Raw genomic sequence first — 26,498 nt, forward strand, 5'->3', positions numbered from 1 at the left:
GCCGCTTGACTGTCCGAGAATATTTTTATTGACTTGTGAGTGAGTTTGGATTTATCCAATCTCTCCGCACACAATTCAGTAGCGTAAATTTCCACTTGAAATACAGTCGCATTAGTTCCTAGGCAGGTAGATAACTCTGTCCTGGGTCTGCGACTGAAAACACCTTCACCAGAACCGGAAGGTGTTTTTGATCTATCTGTGAACCAACAACTATCTGCTCTCAATATTTCGTTTTCCCGCAGGATCCCGTCCTCTCTACTCGGGGATAGTACTTTATAAGCCAGTTCATAGTTGACAGTTGAAGGCATAAAGTCAGAGGTCATTTCCAGAATGCTCTGGAAATGACAACAGTCTGTTGCACTCTGCATTGAATTGATTTGTGCAATTGGCAATGTGCACAAGTCTGTATGCAGTCCATCTAGCCTCTCTTTCCAGAAAAATATGGAGAGGAGGTAGATCTAGAAGGATCTCCATGGCCGCTGACGGTGTGGTACTGATGGCACCAGTGATAGCCAGACAAGCCTGTCTCTGTAAGCCAGAGAGCTTCGCTTGGGCCGTTTTCTGAGAAGCCTTCGGCCACCAAGCAATTGCACTATACGTGATCATTTATCAGCGGGGTAGACACAAAGTATGTGCTCTGCTGTTTCATTTTCCGGCGGCACACACTGTCTTCAGACAGTCCAACTCTCTGCATATGATCACTCAAACGACAGTGACCTGTAAGAAGGCCTATTAGACATCATAGTTCATTCTTACTGTAGTCCAACAACTGTTTGGTATCAAGCTTAGAAGGGTGAATAAACGTCTTGGAATGAGCCAATCCTGAAAGATTCTGCCAGAAGTCCATAAATCTTCTTGCCATCCAGGTGTTCAATCTTTGTTTGGCAAAGCCTAATGCGATGCCATTGACAGGTTCTGGTCCGATGAAGCTGCTTGCAGCACCCTTCATTACAAGGGAGTCTGCAGCTCCATTGCCTTCCTGGCCAGTATGGCCAGGAATTCAGACCAGAGACAACCTGTTGAGTCTTTCTATTGAGGAGAGGCATTTTTGGTAATTTTCTACCAATTTAGACGTTACTCGCCGCTTGACTGTCCGAGAATATTTTAATTGACTTGTCTTCTGCCAGTTAGCATAAGAAATAATTCCAATCTCAATACATTCAAGAATCAATCAAAACATTTATTATGTTCAACAAGCTCTTCATCATTCCCAATATTCATCAATTCTGTAAATCAATTAATCGAAATGTATGTATATACAGTGTGACCCATTTTTAATGGAAACACCCCCCTAAAATTTGAAGTTGTAAATCGATTTTAATATTTTTTTTTTATATGTCAAGTACTGAAAGGTCTACCTTGGGACAAAATTTGAAATGTTTATTGAAGGTTCAGGGCATACTACGATATTTTTTCTTAGTCGAAAATTGGGATTTTTTATTACCGATTCTTTTTATTGAAAAAATCACTACGCTACTGGATTCATAGTGCCTCTAAATAGGTGTGACCAAAATTTCATGAAAAAATATTCATTATTAACAAAGTTATGACGACTCAAAAATTTGAAAACTCACACAGTCAACAGTCACAATATATCATTTTTATTATGATTTCAACAATAAAGTGCCGCCAGATGAAAAAAACAAATAGCATAAATAATTTCAATGAAAATAACGGAATTACATTCACACAATTCAACTAACAATGAAGCAAAAAATTTTAATAAACGTAACTAATAACTAATTATTGAAATGTTTCGATTCAGTGCGACAATTAATTCTAACTCATATTCTAGTAGCCTCTACTAATCCACCACGTATTTCGATACATGTGTCGTAGCGCTTACGAATATTTCTGATTACGTTCCTTAGTTCTTGAGGGTTAATATCTGCACATACCTGTCGAAATCTTGTACAAAGTTCATTTCTATCTCTTGAGAGGTTTTTGTAAACCTTTTGTGTGAGAAGTCCCCAGAGAAAAAAGTCCAAAACTGTGAGGTCTGGAGATCTGGGTGGCCACTCTATAAACGGACTACCACGGCCTATCCATCGGTTTGGAAAATGTTCGTTAAGCCATTGCCTCACAGCTCTGGCATAATGAACTGAACACCCATCTAACTGGACAATTATATTTGATCGTTCATTGATTGGCAGATCGTTCGTTCCTGTCATTCCTGTTTCGTCTTTGTACAGAATTACTTTTTAACATCATTTTTGATACTGCACCAGTTTCATTGAATATTTTATTTACCGTACCGCACCTAATACGAGGACGATCTGGATGTCTCCCATTAAATACTCTACAAACCTCTCTAGCACTTCTAACGTCATCTCCCGAAAGGCGTACAATTTCATTTTTCTCTCTTACGCTCAATCTTGCAGCCATGACACAAAATAATTCGAAGAACTGTAAGGTGAATATTGTTGACAATAGTACACTTAAGTCTTTCACAAGTGTCAAGTTGTAATATCATTTCCATGGCAACTAAGATTTAAATTGAAATAGTAGGTCTTAGTTTTAGTTAATTTGCGTGAAAACTTGAATGTACTTCCGTTATTTTCATTAAAAATATTTACGCTATTTGTTTTTTTTTTCATCTGGCGGCACTTTATTGTTGAAATCATAAAAAAAAAATTCTCATGGCTATATCTGTTGATATAGGGTGTTTTTTGTAACTGTTAGCTGTGTTAGTTTTCGAATTTTTGAGTTGTCATAATTTTTTTAATAATGAATATTTTTTCATGAAATTTTGGTCACACCTGTTTAGAGGCACTCTTAATCCAGTGGCGTAGTGATTTTTTTAATAAAAAATCCCAATTTTCGACTAAGAAAAAATATCGTAATATGCCCTGAAACTTTAATAATCATTTCAAATTATGTCCCGATGTAGACCTTTTAGTACTTGACATTTCAAAAAAAAATTATTAAAATCGGTTCACAACTTCAAATTTTAGGGGGGTGTTTCCATTAAAAATGGGTCACACTGTAGATATAAGATAGTTAATGACATATAATTGAATACCCTGAGACGTAGATGAAAAGCGCAACACAAGTACCTCAGTTACTTAGGTGCATCCATCCTCACACTGAGTAATAAAACTGTATGTATAAACTGTAAAAATGATGACCTATAAATAAATCTTGAAAAAATCTTGATATCTTAAAAAAATCTTCTCTTCAGAGTATTTAATTTCAACATCTGGAAACCTGTTTTGTACATTTCCATCTTTTCAGTATCAATGTGTCGATATTTTTTACTTCAAAGCCAAATACGTTTTTCTGTTGATTACTTTTTTATTTTGTCAATGGATTTTAAAAAACAATTTATTTTAGAACTTAACTGAAGTCAATTCCATTCAGAACTTTCACTTCCGAGTGAACATTCGTAAAATTTTCCGACGGTTAATTTCAGCCGTAAGACGGAAACCACAAACTTTGTCGTCGGCGTGGCTAATTTTATCTTCGGCGGCCGCAAAAATACAAGAAGCGTGTTTCCCATTTCCTCGAATATCATTCACACATCCTGCCACAAATAAAAAATTGACGCGCTTCTAACTCATTTAGATCTATATCTAGCATGTCGAAACGCTGACATCCACACATTGCATTTTCTAGTTTCGGCGACGAAAACTTGATTGATCGTATCTAGTCGAGGTAATGAAAGTTTGGCGGTATTCTCCAAGAGAGGGTGATGACGTTCGAAAAGCATCACTTTCTAGGGACCATTGGAAATCTGCCATTTAGTATTACCACATCATCAACTTATTGCACGTCTGAATCAAATACCCTCTCGTGACAAGCTTTACTGCTTTTCTTCACGACTAATAGGACTGTGCAGCAAACTGTATGAGAACAGTGTTCGTCATTATCAACAATTTAGATTTAGTTTCAAAATACGTATCAAACAAGATGTAACTTGACCCATTGTACAATTGAATTTTTATTTTAGGTTGAGAAAGGAGTTGAAACAACAACAAAATTAATGCATTTTGTATTAAATTCATATGATTTTCAGTTAACCCTAACCTTCAAAAGACACGTCGACAAATTTCACAGATTTCGGACTATTAATTTGTGAGATAGAATATTTCGAGTTAAGCAACTCGTGTTAGTTTGAAGAAAATGGATAAAAAGGAATTTCGTTAAATGATAAAGCAGTGTTTTTGGCGAAAAAAAATAATGCTGAAGCCCTTGAAGATGATCACTTGGTGATCGAAACTCATGTCGAGGTGTTAAAAATAACAATTTGATTTTGGAAAAACTCCAGTAATATTCGTTGAGAACTGGTTTGCTAAGTTCAAACGAGCTGAAATGAAACACCGAGGACGATACATGCAGTGGACACCCCAAAGAGGCTGTTACTGACGAAAACATGAAAATAGTCCATCAACGACTTTTGCATAGCGTTATTGGAGCGTTTGGTGTCAAAAACACTGAAAACGACGGCAAAATTCATGAATTGGGCGTAGGTGAGATTTGGCGTATCTCACACATTGGTTCTACGTATGATTCAAAGATATATAGAAACTAAGGTCGGTCCTACATTGGAAGCGGTATTTTTCGCGACCAGAGGATCTGAGCTGGGCTGGTTGGGTCTGAAGAAACTTAACACGAACATACGAACGAACACTTAACGCACCGTCTTCCCTCTTACACTGGGGGCGACTACGCATAGGTAGTCGCCCTGATATCAATTATTTCTTTGTTCAGTACTGGCTGAAAACTACCTGCAATGTAGGAGCGCCGAGTCTGGACTGGTCTGGTTGGCAGGGTCGGGTCTGGTGGCCAGATCGAGTCCGTTTCCAATGTAGGACTGGCCTAAGAGATACATCGCAAACGATTAGTTGTTACTTTTTTAATGCATAACACAGTAAATAGTTGTTTTCATCCGCTTTTTGTAATGGAAAACAGAATAGCTACGAAAACAAATCAAGGGATAAAAATGTTTTATTCATAGATGTTTTAGTCCATACAAATTCAAATGTAATAAGAAATGTCAGGGGCGCACATTTTTCATTCAATAATGTTGGATAATATGTGTCCTGAGCCACCTCTGGACTAAATAATTTGTATTTATTAGTTACGGTCAACTGGGTCTCTTGTCATTGAACATAGCATCAACAATTTTCACCGAATATAGAGCTGTGAATGTATTTTACGGAATACTTCAATAATTTATATTTTTTACCAGTTTGATAATTTTTTCTTGTTTTCCATTTTCCACTTGAGAAGTTTTTTGTTAAGAGGGTCAATCCGTCAAATGCAGAATATTGTTCATCAAAACATTAAAATTTGTATTTATTTTCGTTGAAATTTATTGAAAAGTTGCAGTAAGGTTTTAATTCTGCTGTTCAGTGTAGGTTTTCGATTATAAAAATCAACTTAGCCAAGTTTTTTTCAATATATTTCATTGAGGTTTTTTCGCTGTATAATCATAATAAAAATTTCTTTCCCAACATCACTAATACAGTTTATATTTATTGGACATGGACATAATATTTTGTATTCTTTGAAATATTTCCAAAATTCTGTTTCCCTACCATTTTGCAAATATTTTACAAAGCAAATATGCTAAAACTAATTGTTATCTCTTCTTGCTTGTAATCTTTTCTGTGGCACCCCCATCGCTTTTGTTTACCCGCAACTAAGGCAAACAAGCCGATAAATACACGAAACGGCAAAAAAACCGCCGGTAGCCCGCCCGAAAAATTTGTAAAAGATTTTTTCCGACGACAATAAAGCCATAAATACGTTTGACTCGAGTTATCATCCCTTCTGACAATTAGGGTGAGTTTCGACGGCCAGATGGCCGGCCCGAGACAGGAAAACGGAACTGGCATTGTTAAGGCGGTTGTAAAAGTTAAATCGGACATCCTATATCCGGCCTCAGGGAAGTACGCCGCATGGGGGTTATTTTCGGAAAATTAAGGGTTGGTGTATTTTGGGATTGTGTATATTCGGGCTCGGCGTGGATGAACTAAGTGTGGGTATTTCCACTCTGTTACCGACTACAAAACTACATGATTTTTAGATTCGGTATACAGGGTGTACCAGAATCAAGTAAACGCCCTGTATTTCGATATGCCTTCACATTGTGGTACATTGAGTAGAATAAATGTTTCATAGAATGTAAACGTTCACGGCCGGAGATAACTGTGTGAAACCTATTTTCCGGGTTTTTTGGCCGTGGTATGCAAGTTTTTATGCCTGAAGTTTCGTCTAAAACTGCGGTATACATTATCAAAGGCGATGTGTTGACGGTCGAAGCGCCCGAGTTGGTGCTTGAGTTGTTGTTCCGAACGCAGTAACTGAAGAGTAGTAGACGAAACGTCAGACACAAAAACCTGAAGACCACGGTCAATAAACCCGGAAAATAGCTTTCACAGTGTTTTTATATATTTGATTATTGAAACTTAGCTGAAACAGAACAAAACTTTGAAAGAATTATCAAACTAACTCTACAAATGAGAAAGTTATGGGCAGTGGAAGTTGCGCCTGCAAGAATAATTCCGTCCGGTGTGACGTCATTTGACCCAGACGACGATGTTCATATGCGTTCAGATGTCTCAATATCTACTTCAAAATTTGCAGTTATTTTATACACTCTTATCGTATTTCATTAATTACGATGGTTGGAACTAAAAAATTCACAGATACAAATTTTAACAATATTTGATAATATTTTACAAATATTTTATAACGACAATCGCGGCTAGGTTGGATGACGTCAGTTGCAAGCTGTTCTACGCTGAAAGAAGACGTGAAATTTCGTGATCTCTTTCTCAGTACTTTTAAGGGTTATTTTTTCGAAAGTTTTTCACTGATTTCACTGTTTTATTTCATATGTCGAATTCAGTTAAGTTGATCTGGCATTAACAATATCGTGAAACTTATCTGCTGTTTTAATAAAATATAATACACTGACACTTTACTTGATGCAAATTAATAACACTATCTAATATTCATCGGAAGGTCGTGAAACCAACCACGACCAGATATTCTCGGGAGAATTTATCTAGTTGAAGCTGGGATGATTTTGCAATGTTACATGGCTGAAGGACTGCGAATAGCAATGATGCTCACTAAGTGGCTCGGGGAGTTACTAACATTACCTTCCCAGGACACGAGGCTAATGATCAATGCAGTCGACTTCTGACTTCTGAGGGTTGTCGTTCATAGGGGTGCGACAGCTGGTTAACGGAAAAACGGATGCCGATGACACCCAAGCAAGAAACCACTATCTACATGGGTGAAAAAAAAACGCGGTATCCGAAAGAATGCGGGGCCGAGAGATTTTATAGGAATTAGTCAGTCATAGTTAGTCAACTTGAGCCAGCCAGGCGAGAGCATTGTTATATATTCATTTAATTGTTTATATCCAGATTGGATTATTATATCTGTTTTTCTTATGCCCAAGAAAAAAAAATTTATTTCACTTGTTGAAAAGGGAGGAATTATGAATAAATAGTATTGTCATACAGAAATGAGGAGGACGTCAATTGTAAGCATAAAAAAATTAGTGTTGAACATGTCATCCGTGAATGGCCGGCGCTGGCGTATCAAGCAGAACTATACTCTTTGTTCAGTGAACTCAGTCGTACTTTACGCGATGAAAATATTCGTAATCTCTTCAGTTTCCTACAAATCAAGACTGAAGCAACTTCTTCTGTCAAAGAACTGCTACAGTATTGATGACTTTTATTTGTAATCCAATTCTATATGTGTGTATAGGAAACAATTATCTATTATTATATTTATGTGGTATACATCTGTGTATGTTGTATACACGTGTGTATATATGTGTGTATATATGTATATATATGTATATATATATATATATGTATATATTTATTTTATTTTTTTACACATTTTTTTAATTTATAACTTTGTGACATTATCTATTTCGTGTAGTTTTATTTCTTTTCAATATTGTACATTGACGTTTTCCTCTTTTTCATTTGTACTTCTGCTCCTGTGGTATTACAAATCAATCTGAGTATTATTATTAGTATTAACTTCAATTTTTGGAAATTTCCCACATTCTGTGTAATTATGGACAACAGCCAATGGGTTTTTTTACAAAAGTCTACACAACTTATTCAACGAAAGTTATTTTGTTGTTGTGGAGTTGTGTGTGGAGGATTTTGAAGTTGTGGAGAAAAATCAGTTTTTTATCGACCTTTCTTGGGTATTTGTTACCTTCCACAATCTGAAAAATATAAAAATTATAATGGAGAACTTTATACAAGTGTACAAGGGCAAACTTTTTAGTATATATTCAATTATATATTTCAAAACTCCTTGTGACATCTGTCGAAGAAGTAAAGAAATAAATAATCAAAAAAGAATAACTGCCAATATCTTAGAATTTTTTTGTCCGTTTCGTTCACCGTTAAGGTAAGTATTGTATTATTTCTTAGCAATTTTTTTGATAGGCAAAATTGTTAAATACGACAAGTTACCGATAAATAGAAGATTTTTCTTTGTTAAAAATACTTTGATTTTACGCAGTAACTTATCGGGGTAAACTAAAAAGTTTGCCCTTCTACACTTGTATAAAGTTGTCCATTATAATTTTTATATTTCTACACAACACTTCTATCACACTAAGCATTACATTTTTGAAAAATTAGATGGAAATCCTCATGTGATAGTATAGTGAAAAAAAAAGTTGCAAGTATACTGGATTTTCATTTTACGTATTTTCAATTACGAATTTTCTTTCCATGTTTCCTCACTGTCAAATGCACTAAATGAAAAACAAGAGATTCTCGTTCAGTTTTAGGGAATGAGCTTCGTCAGGTGAATATGTCGGCTCCAAAGAAATTTGACAGTTTTCTATGGCAAAACAAATTTATTTTTTCGATATCATTCGGGTCAAAAAAAAATCACAAGCTCTCATCGAAAAAGTTTATCATGTGATGGAAAATCCATTGGTAGACTTTCCATTTTATTTCTCAGTATTATTCTCAGGAAACGATGTTATTTTAAAATATTCATAGATAACTTAGTACACATCGCTAACGATGATATCAGTTGAAGGGAAGAGTCCCCTCTTCCCCTCCCCGCGGCACGCCCGTTTCTAACATTCTTCTAATATCGTATTTCACATCGGTAACGTTCCTCTCCCCTCCCTCGCGATTTTACAACTTTACTATACTCGCCAAGGTGACTCATTGAGAAAGACATTCGTTCATTCATGAATGAATGTGGCACGTCAGTTGTCGGTTGAACGTAGAGTCGGTCGCTCGTGATTATAGAACCGTTTCGTTTCCGGTTCTTCCGGTACCAAGTGCGACAGAAAAAAAAGTCCCGTGAATTCCGGAAAAATCGCAGATAGTATCTTCGGATCGGACGTAGACTGTGGGCTGGGTAGAAGTTTTTTTTTGCGGTGTATAAAGTGACTACTAACGGTGTTAGATCTGTTGTGAGCTTGTTCTTGTGTTGTAAGTGCTGTAGCAGTTCAACTCGATTTATTCGAACGGAGTGAAAGTTCTATTTTTGCGTGAGTATTTGCTTGCATTGTGGATGTGTTACACGTTGAAACTTTCTTGAATCAATTTTCAACTGTAGTCTTTAGATATATTGTGATCTACTTAAACAATAGTTGTTAGATAGTTATATGGATAGATAGATAGATAGATAGATTTATTAGTGGGACAGTTCATATTTTTCAGGCAGGTATAATGTAAATGTGTAATATTATAAGATGTTATTTGAATAAAAAAATAACGTGACACACATTGTAAAACAAACACATACATATTAACATATAAGTTAGAAATAGATAAATAAACAACATGTTACGATATATACGTCACAATGACAGTGATCTGACATTACCAACTTCAAGTATAAATTCATCTATTGTATAGAAACCTTTTTCTGATAGAAAGACTTTCAACTGTTTTTCAAAAACTTGAGGTGGCAGTGTCTTCATATCGCATGGCAGTATATTAAAGGGACGGATACCAGCAAACACGGACTTTTTTTACTTTGCGTGATAGTGTTTTTGGCTGATGAGCATATGGTTATTCCTAGTATGATAATTATGGACTTCCGATCTCGACTCTAGTTGTCTTCTATTTTCATGGATGGCTGGATGGAGAATGAACAAACAGGAAACAATTTGTATTTTATTTTGACGGAAAATCTCTTCACATGGCGTTCTGTAATCTAGATTGAAAATTAGCCTCAGTAATGCTTTCTTTTTACGAAAATTCTGTCCACCTCAGTTGCTAAACCCCAGACAGCAATGTTGTTGTAAATAATGGACTGAAACTTGACGTAATGAACTGATATCAGTTCTTTAGTATCTAATGTATTCTTAAATGATTTAATGAGATAATACGATTTATTCAATATATTGGATGTGAACTTTATAAATATGTTCTCGCCAAGTGAAATGTGAGTCCATTATTGTTCCTAAGAACTTTTTTGAGCTTGTTACTACCAAAGATTCATTCCGGAAAATACAATTGAAATCATGTAGGCTTCGAGATGAATTTGCAAATTCCATGCAGACAGTTTTTCTCAGGTTAATTATAAGTCCATTCCTGTAACACCACTCATCAAATTCATGTAGGACCGAGTTTACAATGTTATGCATTTCTTTCATTGTTTTACTTGTTGTGGAATTGGCCGGGGTGGTAGTGCGCCCGACTCACGATCGGAAGACCGTGGGTTCGATTTCTGCCTTGACCAGACATTTTTCTCGAGAGAATTTATCTGGTTGAAGCTGGGATGATTCTGCAACCGTGTTAGGAATCACACGTTAAAAGGTAGGACCTCGTTAGTCCTTAGCTCGCACAAGTTTCTCAACTTCTGAGAGTTGTCGTTCGTATGGGGGCGACAGCTGATTGACGGAAAACATATTTTAAACATATTTAAACAGTGTCGTCTGCGTAAAGGTATATCGCACCATTACTTATATTATCAGGTAGATTATTCGCATATAACAGATAATTAGTGGACCGAGTACACTGCCTTGAGGTGTTCCATTTGTTGCAAGGAATTTATCGGACATTATATCATTCTGTTTAATCTGGAAATATCTATTTGTTAGGAAAGACATTATAAGCTGATTTATGTTTCCTCGAATACAAATCTTAAATAGCTTATCTGATACGAATTTAATATTCAAGGAGTCGAAGGCTCTACTCAAATAAAAAATAAACCTACCACAATGTTTTTTTATCCATTAAATCATGTACTTCTTGTACAAAGTTGAACATGTCAGTTTTTATCGAGCGATTTTTCCTGAACCCGTGTTGGCACTTTGTCATTAGATCGAATGTTTCCAAGTAATAATTTATACTCCCAGAAATAATTTTTTCAAAGATTGTTGAGAAAATACTGATTATTGATATGGGAGGATAATTCTCAATATTTTTACTGTCACCATTTTCAAGGACCGTAATTTTAAGCAGGTCAGGATATTCTCCAAAGGAAATACATAAGTTTAAAATATATCCTATAAATTCAGATAATATATCCACGCATTCTTTGATTATTCTTGTGGATACTTCATAATGTCCTGTGCTTTTCTTATTGTCTAACGAGGCTATACCTTTTTTTTATTACTCTATCCGTAGTGACTGGGTCAAAAAACATGGTTGCATTAACATTTGGCATTGTGGTACAACTTTTTGAATCTTTCCCTGGAAAATGTGTGCTGATTTTCTGATCAATTATTGTTGAGAAATACTCTTTGAATGTTACTACGACTTCTTCTTCGCTACTGATTGTTTTATCATTATGACTTAGTACTGTACATTTGTTTTCATTATTTTTATGTGGTTGTTTTATAATATTCCAGAGAGTTTTGGTTTTATTGCTAGAACCCTGAACTTTTTTCATGAAATGATTTATTTTTTCCTGACGTATTTCATTGTCAACACTCTTCTTGGCTATTTTATAAACGGTGTTACTATTTTCAGAATTTTCCTGTTTCCTCAGGTGATTCAAGTGCTTGAGATCATCAATTTTTCTCTTTAATGAAGTAGAAAGGATGATTCTGTTATTTTTCTCTTGTGGATTTAGGAAATGCTGCCTCAAAACACCAATGAAAATGTTCCCAAAAACATTAAAGGCTTCATTGGAATTAGCAAAGGCGGTGGAAGTAAAGTTTTTTAAAAATTACATGTCACCAGTTGGAAGTTTCCTAAATTCAGTAATAAAAAGTTCGTTAATTTTACTAAATTTATGAGTTTCTTTCGAATTCTTTGTGTTTGTAGGAGTATTTTTCATCTTATTTTTCCAACTTATAATTTGAGAATGGTTGGTAATTTTGTTGTACAGTAGATTCTGGTGAAGAAAAGAAGTTTGAATTATGGATTGTCAAGGTCTAGTATTCGGTTGGAGCGGCAATTGTTGAAAAAATAATCAGTCTTACGCATGCTGATAACAATTCTGGTGTTGAAACTCTGCGTTCCCATTTTTTTCCGGCGGTATGGCCACCCAAAAGTCGAAACTGTTTAAATTCGACTGAATTTCATACTTATTGGGAAAAAAAAGGTTTTGGGTCTCTACTTCTCCATCTTTATTGAAAAAAATGAGGAAATATTCCAAAGAAAGGAAGGAAGCAACAACTTTCAAAAAATTAACTCTATACAAAGAATAATACTTTGAAATTATACCACGAAAAGAAATGTGGAATTTTTCATATTGACAGTACTTTTGCGATGAAATAAAACTTGATAGGTCTTTGCTATATGAATATCTGTCATGATATTACACTCTACCATAATTTTACAATGGAAATTTACACTTCATCATAATTTTACAGCGAAATTTTACGCTCTAACATAATTTTACAATGCAATTCTTCATTTAAAGGTTATCTTACGTTTAGATATTACGTTGTAAATAGGAACGAATTCTGAAGAATTTTGAAGGAAATTGGATGTTGATAGGAAGGTACTCGAATTTAATCTAGCACCTTAAATTTCAGAATTCATCTTTGTCTTGTAACTTTGTTAATCACTTTGAAATGTACAAAACATACAATTTTCATTTATTTTATTTCCAATAAAAAAATTGTAAGAAATAATACCTTAACGTCTCATATTTTTATTTCTTTCTCAATCATTGGTGGTGTTATCTTGTAAGAGAAATGGAAGAGCCTCATAGAAACAATAAGTTCGAATATCTGCATAAATTTCTTTTCGATACATTTCACAATTCTAAATCGTCCAAACTCAAAAGAGTGAGTCCGAAAACCGTATACTTTCAATTAGTGATAAATAAGGTCCACAGCATGCGATAATGAAAAGAGATCTTTTTACACATTTTTGTAAAATGAGTTCCTAACATAGTTGATTTTTCGAATTTTGAGTAGCCGTTATTTCCGAAAGTAGATAGGAGCACTAACACTTCAGATTTGGGAATAGACCAAAATATTTTTTTAAACCTGGCGCCATTTTTCAATGCGTGATCTAACTTTCAAAACAACCTAATAGTATACACTGAACAGAAAGGTGATCCCTGACGATTGTTTGTTTTTTGTTCCAACTGAAATTAGCACATGATCAATGAACATATATTGCTTTAGTAGTAGTAACCATTATCATTTACCAACATCTTATTTCATTGTATAATAATATATGTATCATCTTTCCCTCCAACCGATTTCCTGGAGTCTTTGAAGTCCACTAGATACTCGTTAGGACAACAAGAGGATTGTTCCGCATTCTTCGGGTTCTTGTTAGTTACTCTTCGTGAGCATAACAATAGCAGAATCAATACTCCTGACCGCTGAATTATTCCGTACAGTCTATCTCGTCTTGTGTTTGTAAATATTTTGCTGGAAAAATTCTCACTTGTTTACTTTGTAGTAAATGTTCAAGAGGTAGCAAAAACGAATGTGAATTTCTGGAACTTCAACTAACGTTTCCTAATATGACCAATAACCAGTCCGTGCAAAGCTTATTGTTAAATCATCTGAAAATGGAACTTTTAACAGGTGATGATCGTCTGTATTGCCAAAAATGCGCCAAACTAACTGACTGTTATAAGGAAACAAGTATAGCTGAGGCACCAGTCAATCTAATAATAACACTGATGATCTTCAAAAATGACTCAACCTCTGACAAAAGCACCAAACTCTTACGAAGATTCGAAATAGATGAACACTTCAATCTAGCAGACCACTATTATAATATTCATGCAGTCATTGTTCATTGCGGTTCTGGCATTGAATCTGGTCATTATTACGCCTAGGTCAAAGATGAAACGAACTGGTTAAGTTTGACAATAATCGTGTCACTAAGTGTTCTGGCGATGTATTGAATTCATTGGAGCCTCTGGAGAGACATCCTACATTTTGTTTTATCAGAGAGATAGGACATTGGCATATCAACATCTTTAGATGATGTGGTGCTGCAGGTTTTTCCGGGTTTTCGTGCAGCTGAAAAAGCAAATGCGCCACTGGAATCAATAAAGTCGCCCCGGAGCGTCAATAATTTTTTGTTGTTTTATAATTTCATGATTTGTATTACATCGTTGCCTGTTCTTTCCAGGTAAACCATTCAAAATATATACTTATTAGATTTATTTGCAAACAATTTATGAGTCTGCGTATATTGTGAATAAATATAACCTAGATAGTACACGCTTCTAGAAAATAAAAACTACTTGCAGTTCAGAAGTTGCTGAATTAACCACGAAACGTGTTCGAATCAAATGTTTGGCAACAGAATTTCTCATTTTTTTGCGTGGTGATTTTGTTTGTTCCAACCTGTTAACATTATATCGTCCGTTTTTCAACTCCTACGCTATTCAGGTCGCCTTCTCAGTGACTTCGGTACTATTCGTGAAATTTGTTTTCAATGAAATAGTGTGGGAATACAAAGCGTTTACCAAGTTGGCTTGAATCGTAATAGCGTACTCAAGTACCATGAATAACAGCAAGACATCGTGTACCGAAGTAGATAATGTTCTGAGCTTAGTGGAGAATAAAAATAATATTTTTTGATTTTTTGAATTGTTTATAGCAAATCAATTTCATCAAGCTTTTATGGCTTCAATAGATCTATAAATTAATTGACAAAATATGCAAAATTTGAAGTTACATATGTTGATATGTTGATTAGGTTTCAATAAAAAATATTTACATTATCTAAAATTAAATTATATGATTATCAAATTATCAAATTAAATGAGTAATGTTATCCAAAACGGTGCTGATGAGATGATAACACACTTATTCCTATAACTAAGTATTTTAATGTAGTTTTTGTGCATGTTGTTTATTTGACCAGGACTTTTTTGTAATTAGCAATAATTTAAGATAAACATGCAGGTGATCTGAAGGAAAAAATTATTCATCGTCGATGAGCTGTACAAAATTGATATGATTTTCAATTAGTTTTATTTTTTCAATGGGACAAACGGAAATCCACTTCCTAGACTTCATCGCAAACGAGCACGTAGCTAACTGCGTTCGTACGTTAACGAAGATATATCATAGTAGTTAACGTACCCCATTATCTCTTGGAAGGTAACTGCCCTCCTAATCTTTTCCATGATAAAGTTTACCGAAGACTAATGAAGCTAAGACAAATGACATAATTGCCGGAAGTGAGATAATTGAATTTAATTCGTCTAATCAACCAAATTTCCCTTGGGTTATTAACAAGTACGGTGGTTCTTCCCGCAATATTCCAACTAGACTTTGTTAATGTTTCGGATGACTAATACTTCAGTTGAAAGGAAGGAGAATATGACATTTGAAGGGTTGAAATGGGATTGAAGTTAATTATGATTAGACCATTTGCAAACAAAGATGTAGGTACATTTTTGATACATATTGTTGCTATTCATACATATAATTCTGAATTTTGAATAAGGTTCGCCAGAGAAAATATCACAGAATTATAATTTCATAGAACTATCAATTTGTTGTGTTGATGAATCTTCACCTGAATAATCGAGTTCAAAGACCAGTGTGGAAGACTGAATGAATGAAAACCAACTCAATGTAGAATTAAGTATATTGAACCAGAAATTTCAAGGAAATCTGTGAAACATAAGTAGTGGAGTCTTACTTTTACTCAAACTTTTTTATGACCTATTCAAAGGTATAATTGGGAAAGTTCAACTCAACTGATTTTCAAACCAAAAATTATTATTTTTCTTTGAATATAACATACATGTCAAATGTATACAGCCTCTTTGAAGTTCAAAAGGAGTATTGATCTTTGAAGCTTCAAAGAATCAAGACCAATCAATAGAAATAATATGTAATTTGGTTTCATCAGTAATGCAAGTATTGTTCAGCCAATTAGAAAAGAATATAGCCTTGAAAAACGTCTTCATTTTATTATAATAATGTTGTAATTGATAACTTGGTAACCGTCTCCTTCACAATCGTATAACATGCAACGCAAATTTTATAATTTCCCGGTAACGTAATCTTTTTGCTGGAACAATTTTTCAATTTTTTTTCTGACGAACATCCATTAAAAAATATAATCAGAACGCTAATGACGCTCATCCATTTATAACTCATCACATTATGGAAGCAACATAAATTTACTTAATTGATTCCAAAATAAACATACTCGTTTAGATTAGTTTTCAAGTACTAATTTGTTAGGAGCAATTTCCAAATTGCGTATCGATGTTTGTAGTTAAGAAAATTACTACCAAATGTTATGACTCCAATAAATGTACATATTATTTTGAAAAGTCGTTAGTGGAAAAAAAGTCTACATGCACATTTTATCAATCAGTTTGACATTTTCAAGAATGGATTTTTCACGTCATATCTCGGCAATACGAGGTAGGTTCAGTAAATAACTGGAATTTTAAAATTCCATGTTTTCGGAGAGTCCGATCGTCAAATTTTCTTTAGTATACATATTCCTGGAGTATATGATGAAATTTTCAGCTGTATTAAAGTTGAACGTGTTTTTAAGAGCTTGGCGATTTTCGGTTGTCGAAACAAATCAAACAAAGTTTAACAAATTGTATGAAATGGTTACGAAAGCCTACGATGAGCTATAAGAAAAAAAAGTGTTTATGTGTGGTATAAATGTTTCCAAGATATCCAAACACATCAACAACCGATGTCAAAGTGGTAAAAGTGAATAATCGCTGAATCACAATCAGAAAAGTCGGTGATAATTTGCGTGAATCGATGTAAAAAAACGGATTCGTGGCTTTTGCACCACAATAATGCACCTGCTTCAATTTCATTGATTGTTCGTGATTTTTTTGCCAAAAAATACTGTAGCGATGATCTAGCCTCCATATTCGCCAGACATGGCTCCATGTAACTTTTTCATATCATCATAAATAAAGATATGCTTAACGGGTAGTCGCGTCGTTTCAAGAGCGTAATTAAATATTTTCATCAAAAAACAAAATTTCAGAATTTTTTTAACATACCCCGTACATGAATATTTCTAATAGTTCAAATTTCGATATTATACTTTAACTTTTATATTTCAGTATTACATTTTCATATGTTTCACTCAACATTTGTTTTTAAATTACCTACATAATCTTGATATTAGATTTTTATATTTTACACATATTTTTCAAATTTCACTAAGATTTGATATAGATTATATTTTTTCATTTCATACAAGTATTATATGCTTCCATTTCATCTCCATTTCTATTTTCATAAATAAAAAAAAATATAATTGTTTTAAATATTATTGTTGCTGAAACACCTCGTAAAAATGAATGATATGAAACATAATAAGTGACGATAAACTTCGCAAAAAGTGCGAATCAGTTCAAGAAGATATTAAAACACAAAATAATTTTTATAATTATAATTATTCGCTGTCGATTATTTTTCCCCACTGAATTTTTTTGGAAGTCATTTGTTATTTTACTTCCAAGGTACAGAATTAATTAAACGATAAGAATCAAAAAGTATGTATGTCGAAGGTTTTTGACAGGTATCTTACAGGTAGGTAGGTACACATTTATTATAAGAAATTAAACCAGGTATTCAAATTTTCATACATGTTTTATCACAGTCGTGTACCTATTAAATATTATGCGATATTAACTGCTCCAAGGAATCATAAACGGAATACAGGTTAGGTTTGGAATTTTCAAGGGGCTTTGATGATAGTGTGAAACTCAACGATTGATCTAGAAAATATCCATTGAGTGTTCATCCCAAAAATAGTCCAATAAAAACAGAAAAAAGCAAATAACTAAAATTTTATCCTAAGGCAGTTTGAATTTTTCTTTTCGAATAATCTTAACCGATTAATTCTACTTAGATAATTTGGTGAAGGCGTTTTAAAATCAATGGCGGGGTCTTCTTTATTATTCCTATCAATTATTTCAATAATATTTCACAATACACTAAATTTTGTGTGATAAAGAAATGAAAAGCGACTTCATTTTTGACTCGAGCAGATAAAATAAACTATTATTAAATTTATCAATCATTCAAAAATATCAAATCAAAATCAATTTATTCATCACTGTAAACTCCAATACAATTGCAAGAAAAAAACGAAAAACAATGTATAGAGTCTGTTGGACTTGTCAGAAAATAGGATTAGATTAAAATTATGAACATAATATATGTGTATACACACTTTAAATAATTAAACATAGGCTCAGTACATACATCTATACAAATATTATACATACTAAACATATAAATTCTACATATTTAAGAATTCTTCTGTGGAGTAAAATGCCATATTTAACAAATAGTCTGATAATAAAGATTTTATTTTTTTGAACTTTCTTATATGACCAAAAATGTCTATAACTTTATTATAGAATCTTATCTGTTGATAATGATTAGAATTTTGACCCACTGTCAGTCTAGAGAACGATTGATGAAGATGATTGCTATTCCTAGTATTATAACCATGTATTTCATTATTTCTTACCAATTTTTTATTTGCCATATCTAATACTAACAAATATATATAAAGAGATGGTAGTGTCATGATGCCTAATTCAATAAAATAAGGCCTACACGATTCTCTGGGATGTATTCCTCTCATGCAACGTATCACCCTTTTTTGAAGAATGAAAGCATTATTTAAGTGTGCCGATGATCCCCAGAATATTATGCCATAAGATAATATTGACTGAACCAGCCCAAAATATGCCAATTTTAAGACACTGATCGAAACCGTATTCTTTAGTTGTCTAATTAAGAAACATGCCGAGCTCAGCCTACCTACTATGTTATTAATATGTATCTCCCATGTCAACTTGCTATCCAGTGTTATTCCTAAGAATTTCACTGAGTTCAGTTCATGTAAGGAATGTCCATTCAATCTTATCAGATTACTATAATCGTGACGAATATTTTTCGGTAAGAAAGTCATAAAAACACTTTTATGAGGATTCACAGTAAGTCCGTTGCTCACGCAGTACTGGTGAAATTCGGCCACACTTTCATTAGCGACATCTATGAATTCTCTGTTTTTTCCACTAATGCCAAATGTAGTATCATCAGCATACGCCACTATTGAATTTAAGGTTAAACATACCTAGGAACTTTGTAGTTATGTGTGTGAAGGACTTATTATTGATCTGATTGTTCTTCTTGAAATATATAATTTTTGTTTTCTGCGCATTCAGTATCAGTTTATTGGAATGACAATATTTTGTCATTTCACTAATACCGAGATCAACTGCTAAAATCATATCCTCTATAGATGATTCAGCTTCAACAATGGTTGTGTCCTCAGCAAAATTAATGAGATAAAAGCGCCTACGAATATTTAGTGGAAAAGAGTAAGAAAATCAATGGCCCCAGAATTGAACCTTGCACTACTCCTATACCTAATGTATATTTATCTGACTCAACTCCAAATAATTTCACGAAGAATTGTCTATTTGTTAGGAACGAAATGATCCAGTCAAGAATATTACCTCTGATACCAATATTTTAATAAATATAATATAATCTTTTTCACAAATAGTCGGTGGGCATACTTGAAGACAGGCTATAAATCAAATCATCGTAAAGGAACAATTCGTTCAGGCCAGTCTCAACTCCTACACTGTAGATTAATGGACTGACACCCATCAGAAAACAACTACACCCCTGGCTAATACCACGAAGGGCGTTGGATTATATTCGACAGGTGTCAGTGCAGGATTCTTCACTGAAGTTATTCCTGCATATGTTGTTGACGATACAACAGCCGCAATATATTTTTCATTATTGGAACACAGTTGCAGACCGGCTTCGGGCTGCTTGACCACTCGTCAGTGCAAGGTAGTGTCTATCATCAACATGAAGTCATTGATTTCCGATAATGAAAAATCGAATTCCTTCAGAGTATCATTCCTCGAACTAGGCTGAAACGGACAACAAACAACAGGTTTGTCATCGCCCCATCTGCCTGTGAACGAGGTAACCAATCACATATCCGAAATTTGCCCAATTCCTCGTATAAGGAAAGAAAACTTTTCACATATAGTCAGTTGGCATACTTGAAGACTGGCTATAAATCAAATCATCTAAAAGAACATTTCGTTCAGGCCAGTCTCAACTCCCTACACTGTAGGTTAATGGACTGACACCTATCAGAAAACAACTACTTCTCTGGCTAATACCACGCAGGGCGTTGGATAATATTCGACGAGTGGCCAAACAGCCCAAAATCGATCTGCAAGTGTGTTCCAATAATTGAAAATCTATTGCGGCAGTTGTTCTTGTGAGCAACGCGAAATTGACAGCCTTGGATTCTCCTGCACACTCTCACGGACAGTGGCGACGTTTCCGGCAGATCTTGCGTTTCTTCGGCGTACTGGTGTTGGTCGATCATCCACCATAATGCGAATAGTCATATTGGTAGGACGATTATGGCGACCGTAAAATGGGCGAAGCGCGCGGTACGTTGCCCAAACAGAACACCCATTTTGATGAAACAATTTTATTATTTGCACGTATTGTTGAATGTTATATCCGTCCATGGTGATTTGACAAAACAAAATATTGCTTGTTTATTCATTAACAACTCAACGCGATCTTTTCGTTGAATTTAACACCTGTTGCGAATATTCAAAAACTTTCCAGTCTGTGATGCTCTCCAAATAATATTCGAATCAAGTTTCCTGGTATTGATACAACGTAGTTGGTGGGCGTTTTGATAATAACAATGAGTTCCCTAAAATTCCCCTGGCAAGTTTCATTTTATTGTTACGATATACAATCTGATAACATTTGATTATAATGAATGAAAATATGTGTTTTTCATCTGGGAAAATATCTTGTTAGTTTCAGATAAATATTTGCGATTTACTATAATCCGCGCGTGTTTACATGTTTCGATGAAGATACACGCATGTGCTGCTCTATCTCATCGAAGGACGAACGATTTATTTTTCAGATGATATTTTGATTAATGCGGTATTTTGTTGCAGATTGCGGATCTGCGGAGGAGTGCCTTGCGAGGCAACAAGTCCGGGGGCAGGAACAGAGTACCATGTGGCTTCTGGATATACCTCAATCGCATCATAATGGTGAGAAATTGCTGTGTTTTTCTAGTTGTTTCTAGTTGAATATTCCACTAGTATGTAAAATAACTTTTATGCGCGTGCTCTAAAAAGTAAGTCAAACCCATTAATTTAATACGTTACACAATTTATGCAACATAAAAGCTTATCACGAAATACACCTGTTTTATTGAAAAAATAATAATCAAGAATTGCTTATATTTTAATCAAATTACATATTATATTCTTGGTTATTTACACGGGTGAATTCAATTGTAAGCTGTTATATTTTATACATTGTGTAATGTAATAAATTGATGGGTTTACTTTAATTTAAAGCTTATACCCTTCTTGTTTGAAAGCGGTGGTGAATTTTATCAGTTCAGACTTCTATTGTCTTATAAGATTCGAAATCTTTGAAAGAACAAATAAAATTAGAATGAATAGCTAAAATATCAATTATATTAAGCAATACAACGTGAAATGAAAATACAATAAAATAAATAACAATCAAGGTAAAAGATAAAAATTACCACAGAGTAAAGAGAAATAAAAAAAATAAATTAAATAAAAGAAAATAAAAATATTTAAAACCAATTTATTTCAAGACATTTTGATTGTGAGTATTCGGGTGACGACATCATGACATGGTTTAATGGTTTGAAATCTTTTAATTTTTTTCATTTTTTTAGGTTTTGCATATTTTAATTTTTATTCTTTTTTATTTCTTTCTATTCTCTGATCATTTTCATTTTTTATCTTGATTACTTTATTTTAATCGTTTTATTTTATTTTCATGTCACGTCACACAGGGTTTTTTCTAACTACGGTACGAAACTTCAGAGGATGATTTGTTAGGTCTATTTAAGAATAAAAGGTCTAATGAACATATGTTTGGAGTTCCTTCGTTTCTGAGATACAGGGCATTGAAGTTTTAAAAAGGGTATTTGTAAAATATCATAAGTTAAATCAAAATTAATTTATTACATTACACAATTTATGCAAAATGAAAGCTTGTCACAAGATATAACTGTTTTATCAAAAAAAACATCAAAAATTGCTTATATTTTAATCAAATTACATATTGTATTCTCATTTATTTACAGGCGTAAATTTAGCAATAAGCTTTTATATCATATACATTCTGTAATGTAATAAATTGATGCTTATTTCCTTCTTGTTTGAAAGCGGTTGATAATGTTTCATGGTGAATTTTATTAGTTCGGACATTGTCTAATATGATTCAAAATCTTTGAAAGAACAAATAAATAAAATTAGAATGAATAGCTGAAATATCAATTATATTAAGCAATACCATGTGAAATGAAAATATAATAAAATGAATAACATAATCAAGGTAAAAGATAAAAATGACCACGTAGTAAAAAGAAATAAAAAAAATAAATTAAATAAAAGAAAATAAAAAAAATTCAAGGCAAGTTACTTCAAGACGTTTTTACTGTTAGTATTCGGGTGATGACATCATGACATGGTTTGAAATCTTAAATTTTTTTTTTAGGTTTTTGCTTATACTTATTAATTTTTTTTAATTTCTTTTCATTCTGTGATCATTTTCATCTTTTATCTTGATTGCTTCATTTTATTTTTATTTCACGTTTTATTGCTTACATACAGGGTTTTTCCTAACTACGGTACGAAACTTCAGAGGATGATTCGTTAGGTCTTTTTGAGAATAAATGAAGATATGTCCTCAGTTGCTTCGTTTCTGAGATACATGAAAAAAGTATTTATAAAATATCATAATTATCCTTACACCGATTTGGTTGAAATTTCCTACAGCTATTTGAAATGATAAGGCGCTTGTTTAGCCCTAACTAGATAGAAATTATTAGTTCCAGTGGAGTCTAAGTGGGCCCCACAGCCAACAATTAAACAATATTGGGAAAAAAGTACGCCACTGACTTGCTGTAATAGTCCTTAATTTTTTAGATCAATCATCTAAAAATACAACTTTTTCGTCGCTTGTGTTTTCTTCACCTTTGTGAAGTACAGCTTCGTGTACGATAAAAAAAATTGAAGCAACTTTGCATATCATGAACACATGCTTTGGAGACCAAATGACAGTGACAGAGTTGTCATATCAGTGAATGTCAGAGTTGTCAACTAATAATTTTACTAACGCTGAAATAACTGACATACATTTTTTTTCAAACTTCAACGCCCTCCTGTACCTCAGAAACGAAGCAACTCCGGACATATGTTCATAGGAACTTTTTTCTTGAAACGACCTAACAAATCACCCTCGTTTCGTACCGTAGTTAGGGAACACTCTGTATAATTGATATTTCAGCTATTGAATCTAGTTTTATTTGTGTTTTCATAGATTTCGAATAGTATTAGAATTATATCAGACAATGGAACTCCGAACTAGTAAAGTTATTTCCTTCTTTTTAGAGCGTGTGAATGGAAGGTTTATTTTTTTAAAATATTTTTTGCTAATTATAAATATATTTTGCAGTTTTCGCTGAATATATTCCTCAGTATATTCATTTTATTTAATGTGTCACTGTTGCACGATCGATCCCTACAATATTTGGGAACTATCCCTAATTTCCGCCTTGGAATTGTGGCCATCTTGTTTTACAAATTTTTTTTTTCAACAAGCCAATTGAGATTTTTTTTATTGTATTGTTTCGAAAATTATTAAGGCTTAAAAGTATTTCTGCTATGTTATTGCTTGCATACTCTTGCATATTTGCAGACTATTGAAATGCTAAAATTTCATTTTTGAACAGCTTGCTTTAAAAGTTTGAAAACGGAACGAATAAAAAATTGTTATTTTTAAAAAAACTGAGTGTTATTTTTTTAATACTATTCAATCTACTGGAAAAATAGTTATTATCCTAACTAGTGTGGATGCGGATATCAATCTAATTAGATTCTCAAAGCATATTTAATATTTTTATGATGCATAACATCTAAGGATTTTTACTTCTAGAAAAAAAATCGTTTCATTCTTGTTAACATTTGAACTGATCATTTTCAGTAAAATATTGAGATGTTCCTGTTTATTTGAAAGCTTCAACTACAATCATTTATGTAACTTAATCATCCAAATAAAAAGAAGCTGACAAATCTATTTTCTCTGTCACAAGTAGAATGACTGAATATAATTTGAATTTTTTATCGTATTTTTATGAGTTTTCTCATGTGGAATGGGAAACAACCCAAAATATATCTCCACAAGAAATAACTTTCATTCAATAACTTGATTTGATTCCACCAAGAGCGGTACGTATCAGAAAATCGCGATGTATTGTGGCTGCTCATAGTTTTGAGCCATTCAAATCCAATGTGAATAGCTACTTTCATACAGGCACCGATCTCAGAGTGCCTTAATGATTTTCCTTTAGTGCTTGTGTTTGGTCCTTGAAACAATATAATATAAATTCATCAATATTTATTCTAAATCCATTTGTTGAATATTTCGTTTTGCTTTTCAGATTGTGAAAAACTGTTATGCTTTCGCTACTACGACAGTACCACCTTAGACTACCTCGCTCAGTCGGATCCCCTCATCATCAAACACCCCGTAGACAAATTGAAAAAGTTCATAAAAAGCCGCAGACAGAAATCTAATGGCATCGAAAACTGTGCCTTCCAGGACGAGTGTGACCAACAGCAGCAGGTCAAAATATCCGACTCGTTGGAGGATTTGGAGAACGGAAAGGACGAAATTCTCTCAGGGGTCAAGAAAAAATCGCCAAACGGGTTGAGCATGGAGATTATGGGAGGTACGAAGAAGAAGATCAAGGCGAAGCCGAATACAAAAGTTCCTGGAAAGGATTACTATCAGATTTGGAATGCTTCAACGTCGCCTTCTCCAGAAGCTGAAGGTATTTTCTATTCATATTATGTTATTCAGTAATTTTCGAAAGTTATCTTGATGCTTTCATTTGTGATTTCAAATGAAACCATACAGGATATTTCATCAAGCGCTCAAAAACCAAAGAAGGCTCAAGATGTGGAGTTTACTCCAGATCACTGAGCCTAAGGAATAAGTGAGGAATGGGAAAAGTACCAAGCGTGGTTCAAACAGAACTGGCTAGTATCTCAATCGCCACAAAAGAAATAACCAGGAAAGGAATTTCTGGCAAAACAAACTGTAATGACAGCAGATAAGCCCTATTAGCCTTGAACAGACAACGTGTTACCTTTGGGCTAGTACTAGAGTACCACCAAGATTTAGCCAAAGCCTCGGTAGATAATAACATTATCTTGAGGTGGGTGAAAGGCATAGGAGTAAAGAAAATGGCATTGCCCACTCTTTAGCCAAGGAAGCAGCTGGACTAAGAATTTTAGGATCCAGTAACACCTACGGCCTTATGACTTGGACAATTGCCGAACCAGCCAATCGTCACACCCATGCTCAATTTCTAAAGAGATGGAACTAAGGAAATACCTATATATTATGGGGCTAATGGACACACCTTCATGCAGGATGTGTGAACAGGAAGATGAAACTGTCAAGCATGTCTTATGCGAGTGTCCACAGTTATCGTCAATAAGAGAGTGTGAGTTCGGCGAGTCTTGGCCTACACCTGCCGATATAAAGGAGATGTCTCCTAGTGACCGGTCCACCTTCCTGGAAAGAACAGGGTGAACGATGATCTAGGAGGACAACTTCTCGGGAGGATGTACAATGGGTCACATGTAGCCTAAGTGCTGTGGACCTACACTCACCCTCCCTACTCTACAGACACGGATGTCCGGCACGGCTGGGTAGAACGCATCCGAAACATTTCATGACTCTGGTGCTGAAATTGACTGATGCAATGGGTTATGTTGACCTCGAGGACCGCTGTGATTTGTGGCTTATTCGCATACATCCTGGGCTCAAGAAAACCCCACAAGAAAAAGTGTAACCGGGTTGACAGTGGTTGCTTGGCCAACGTCGTTCTCAAAGAAATATGGACCGATGACGCAGCCCGCCCAAAATCCACGGCAAACAGTGACTTTTTCGAAATGTATTGGATGCTCTTGATCTCATGTGGGTTGGTATCGTCCCAATTTCGTTTGTTCACGTACCCATT

General features: G+C 34.1%; 1 protein-coding gene across 1 annotated transcript in view; it reads left to right on the top strand.

Annotated features, from left to right (window-relative positions):
* Hecw (Hecw ubiquitin protein ligase) overlaps positions 1-26,498 on the top strand; it is a 263,186-nt gene that overhangs the window by 151,372 nt on the left and 85,316 nt on the right. Inside the window, 2 exon segments of the mRNA XM_023163118.2 lie at positions 21,373-21,471; positions 24,909-25,301. Coding sequence (XP_023018886.2) covers positions 21,373-21,471; positions 24,909-25,301 — 492 coding nt within the window.

Source organism: Leptinotarsa decemlineata, unplaced genomic scaffold (assembly GCF_025532065.1).
Source record: "Leptinotarsa decemlineata unplaced genomic scaffold, Ldec_3_MD MMD2_tig00001064_RagTag_RagTag, whole genome shotgun sequence".
NCBI classification, from domain to species: domain Eukaryota; kingdom Metazoa; phylum Arthropoda; class Insecta; order Coleoptera; family Chrysomelidae; genus Leptinotarsa; species Leptinotarsa decemlineata.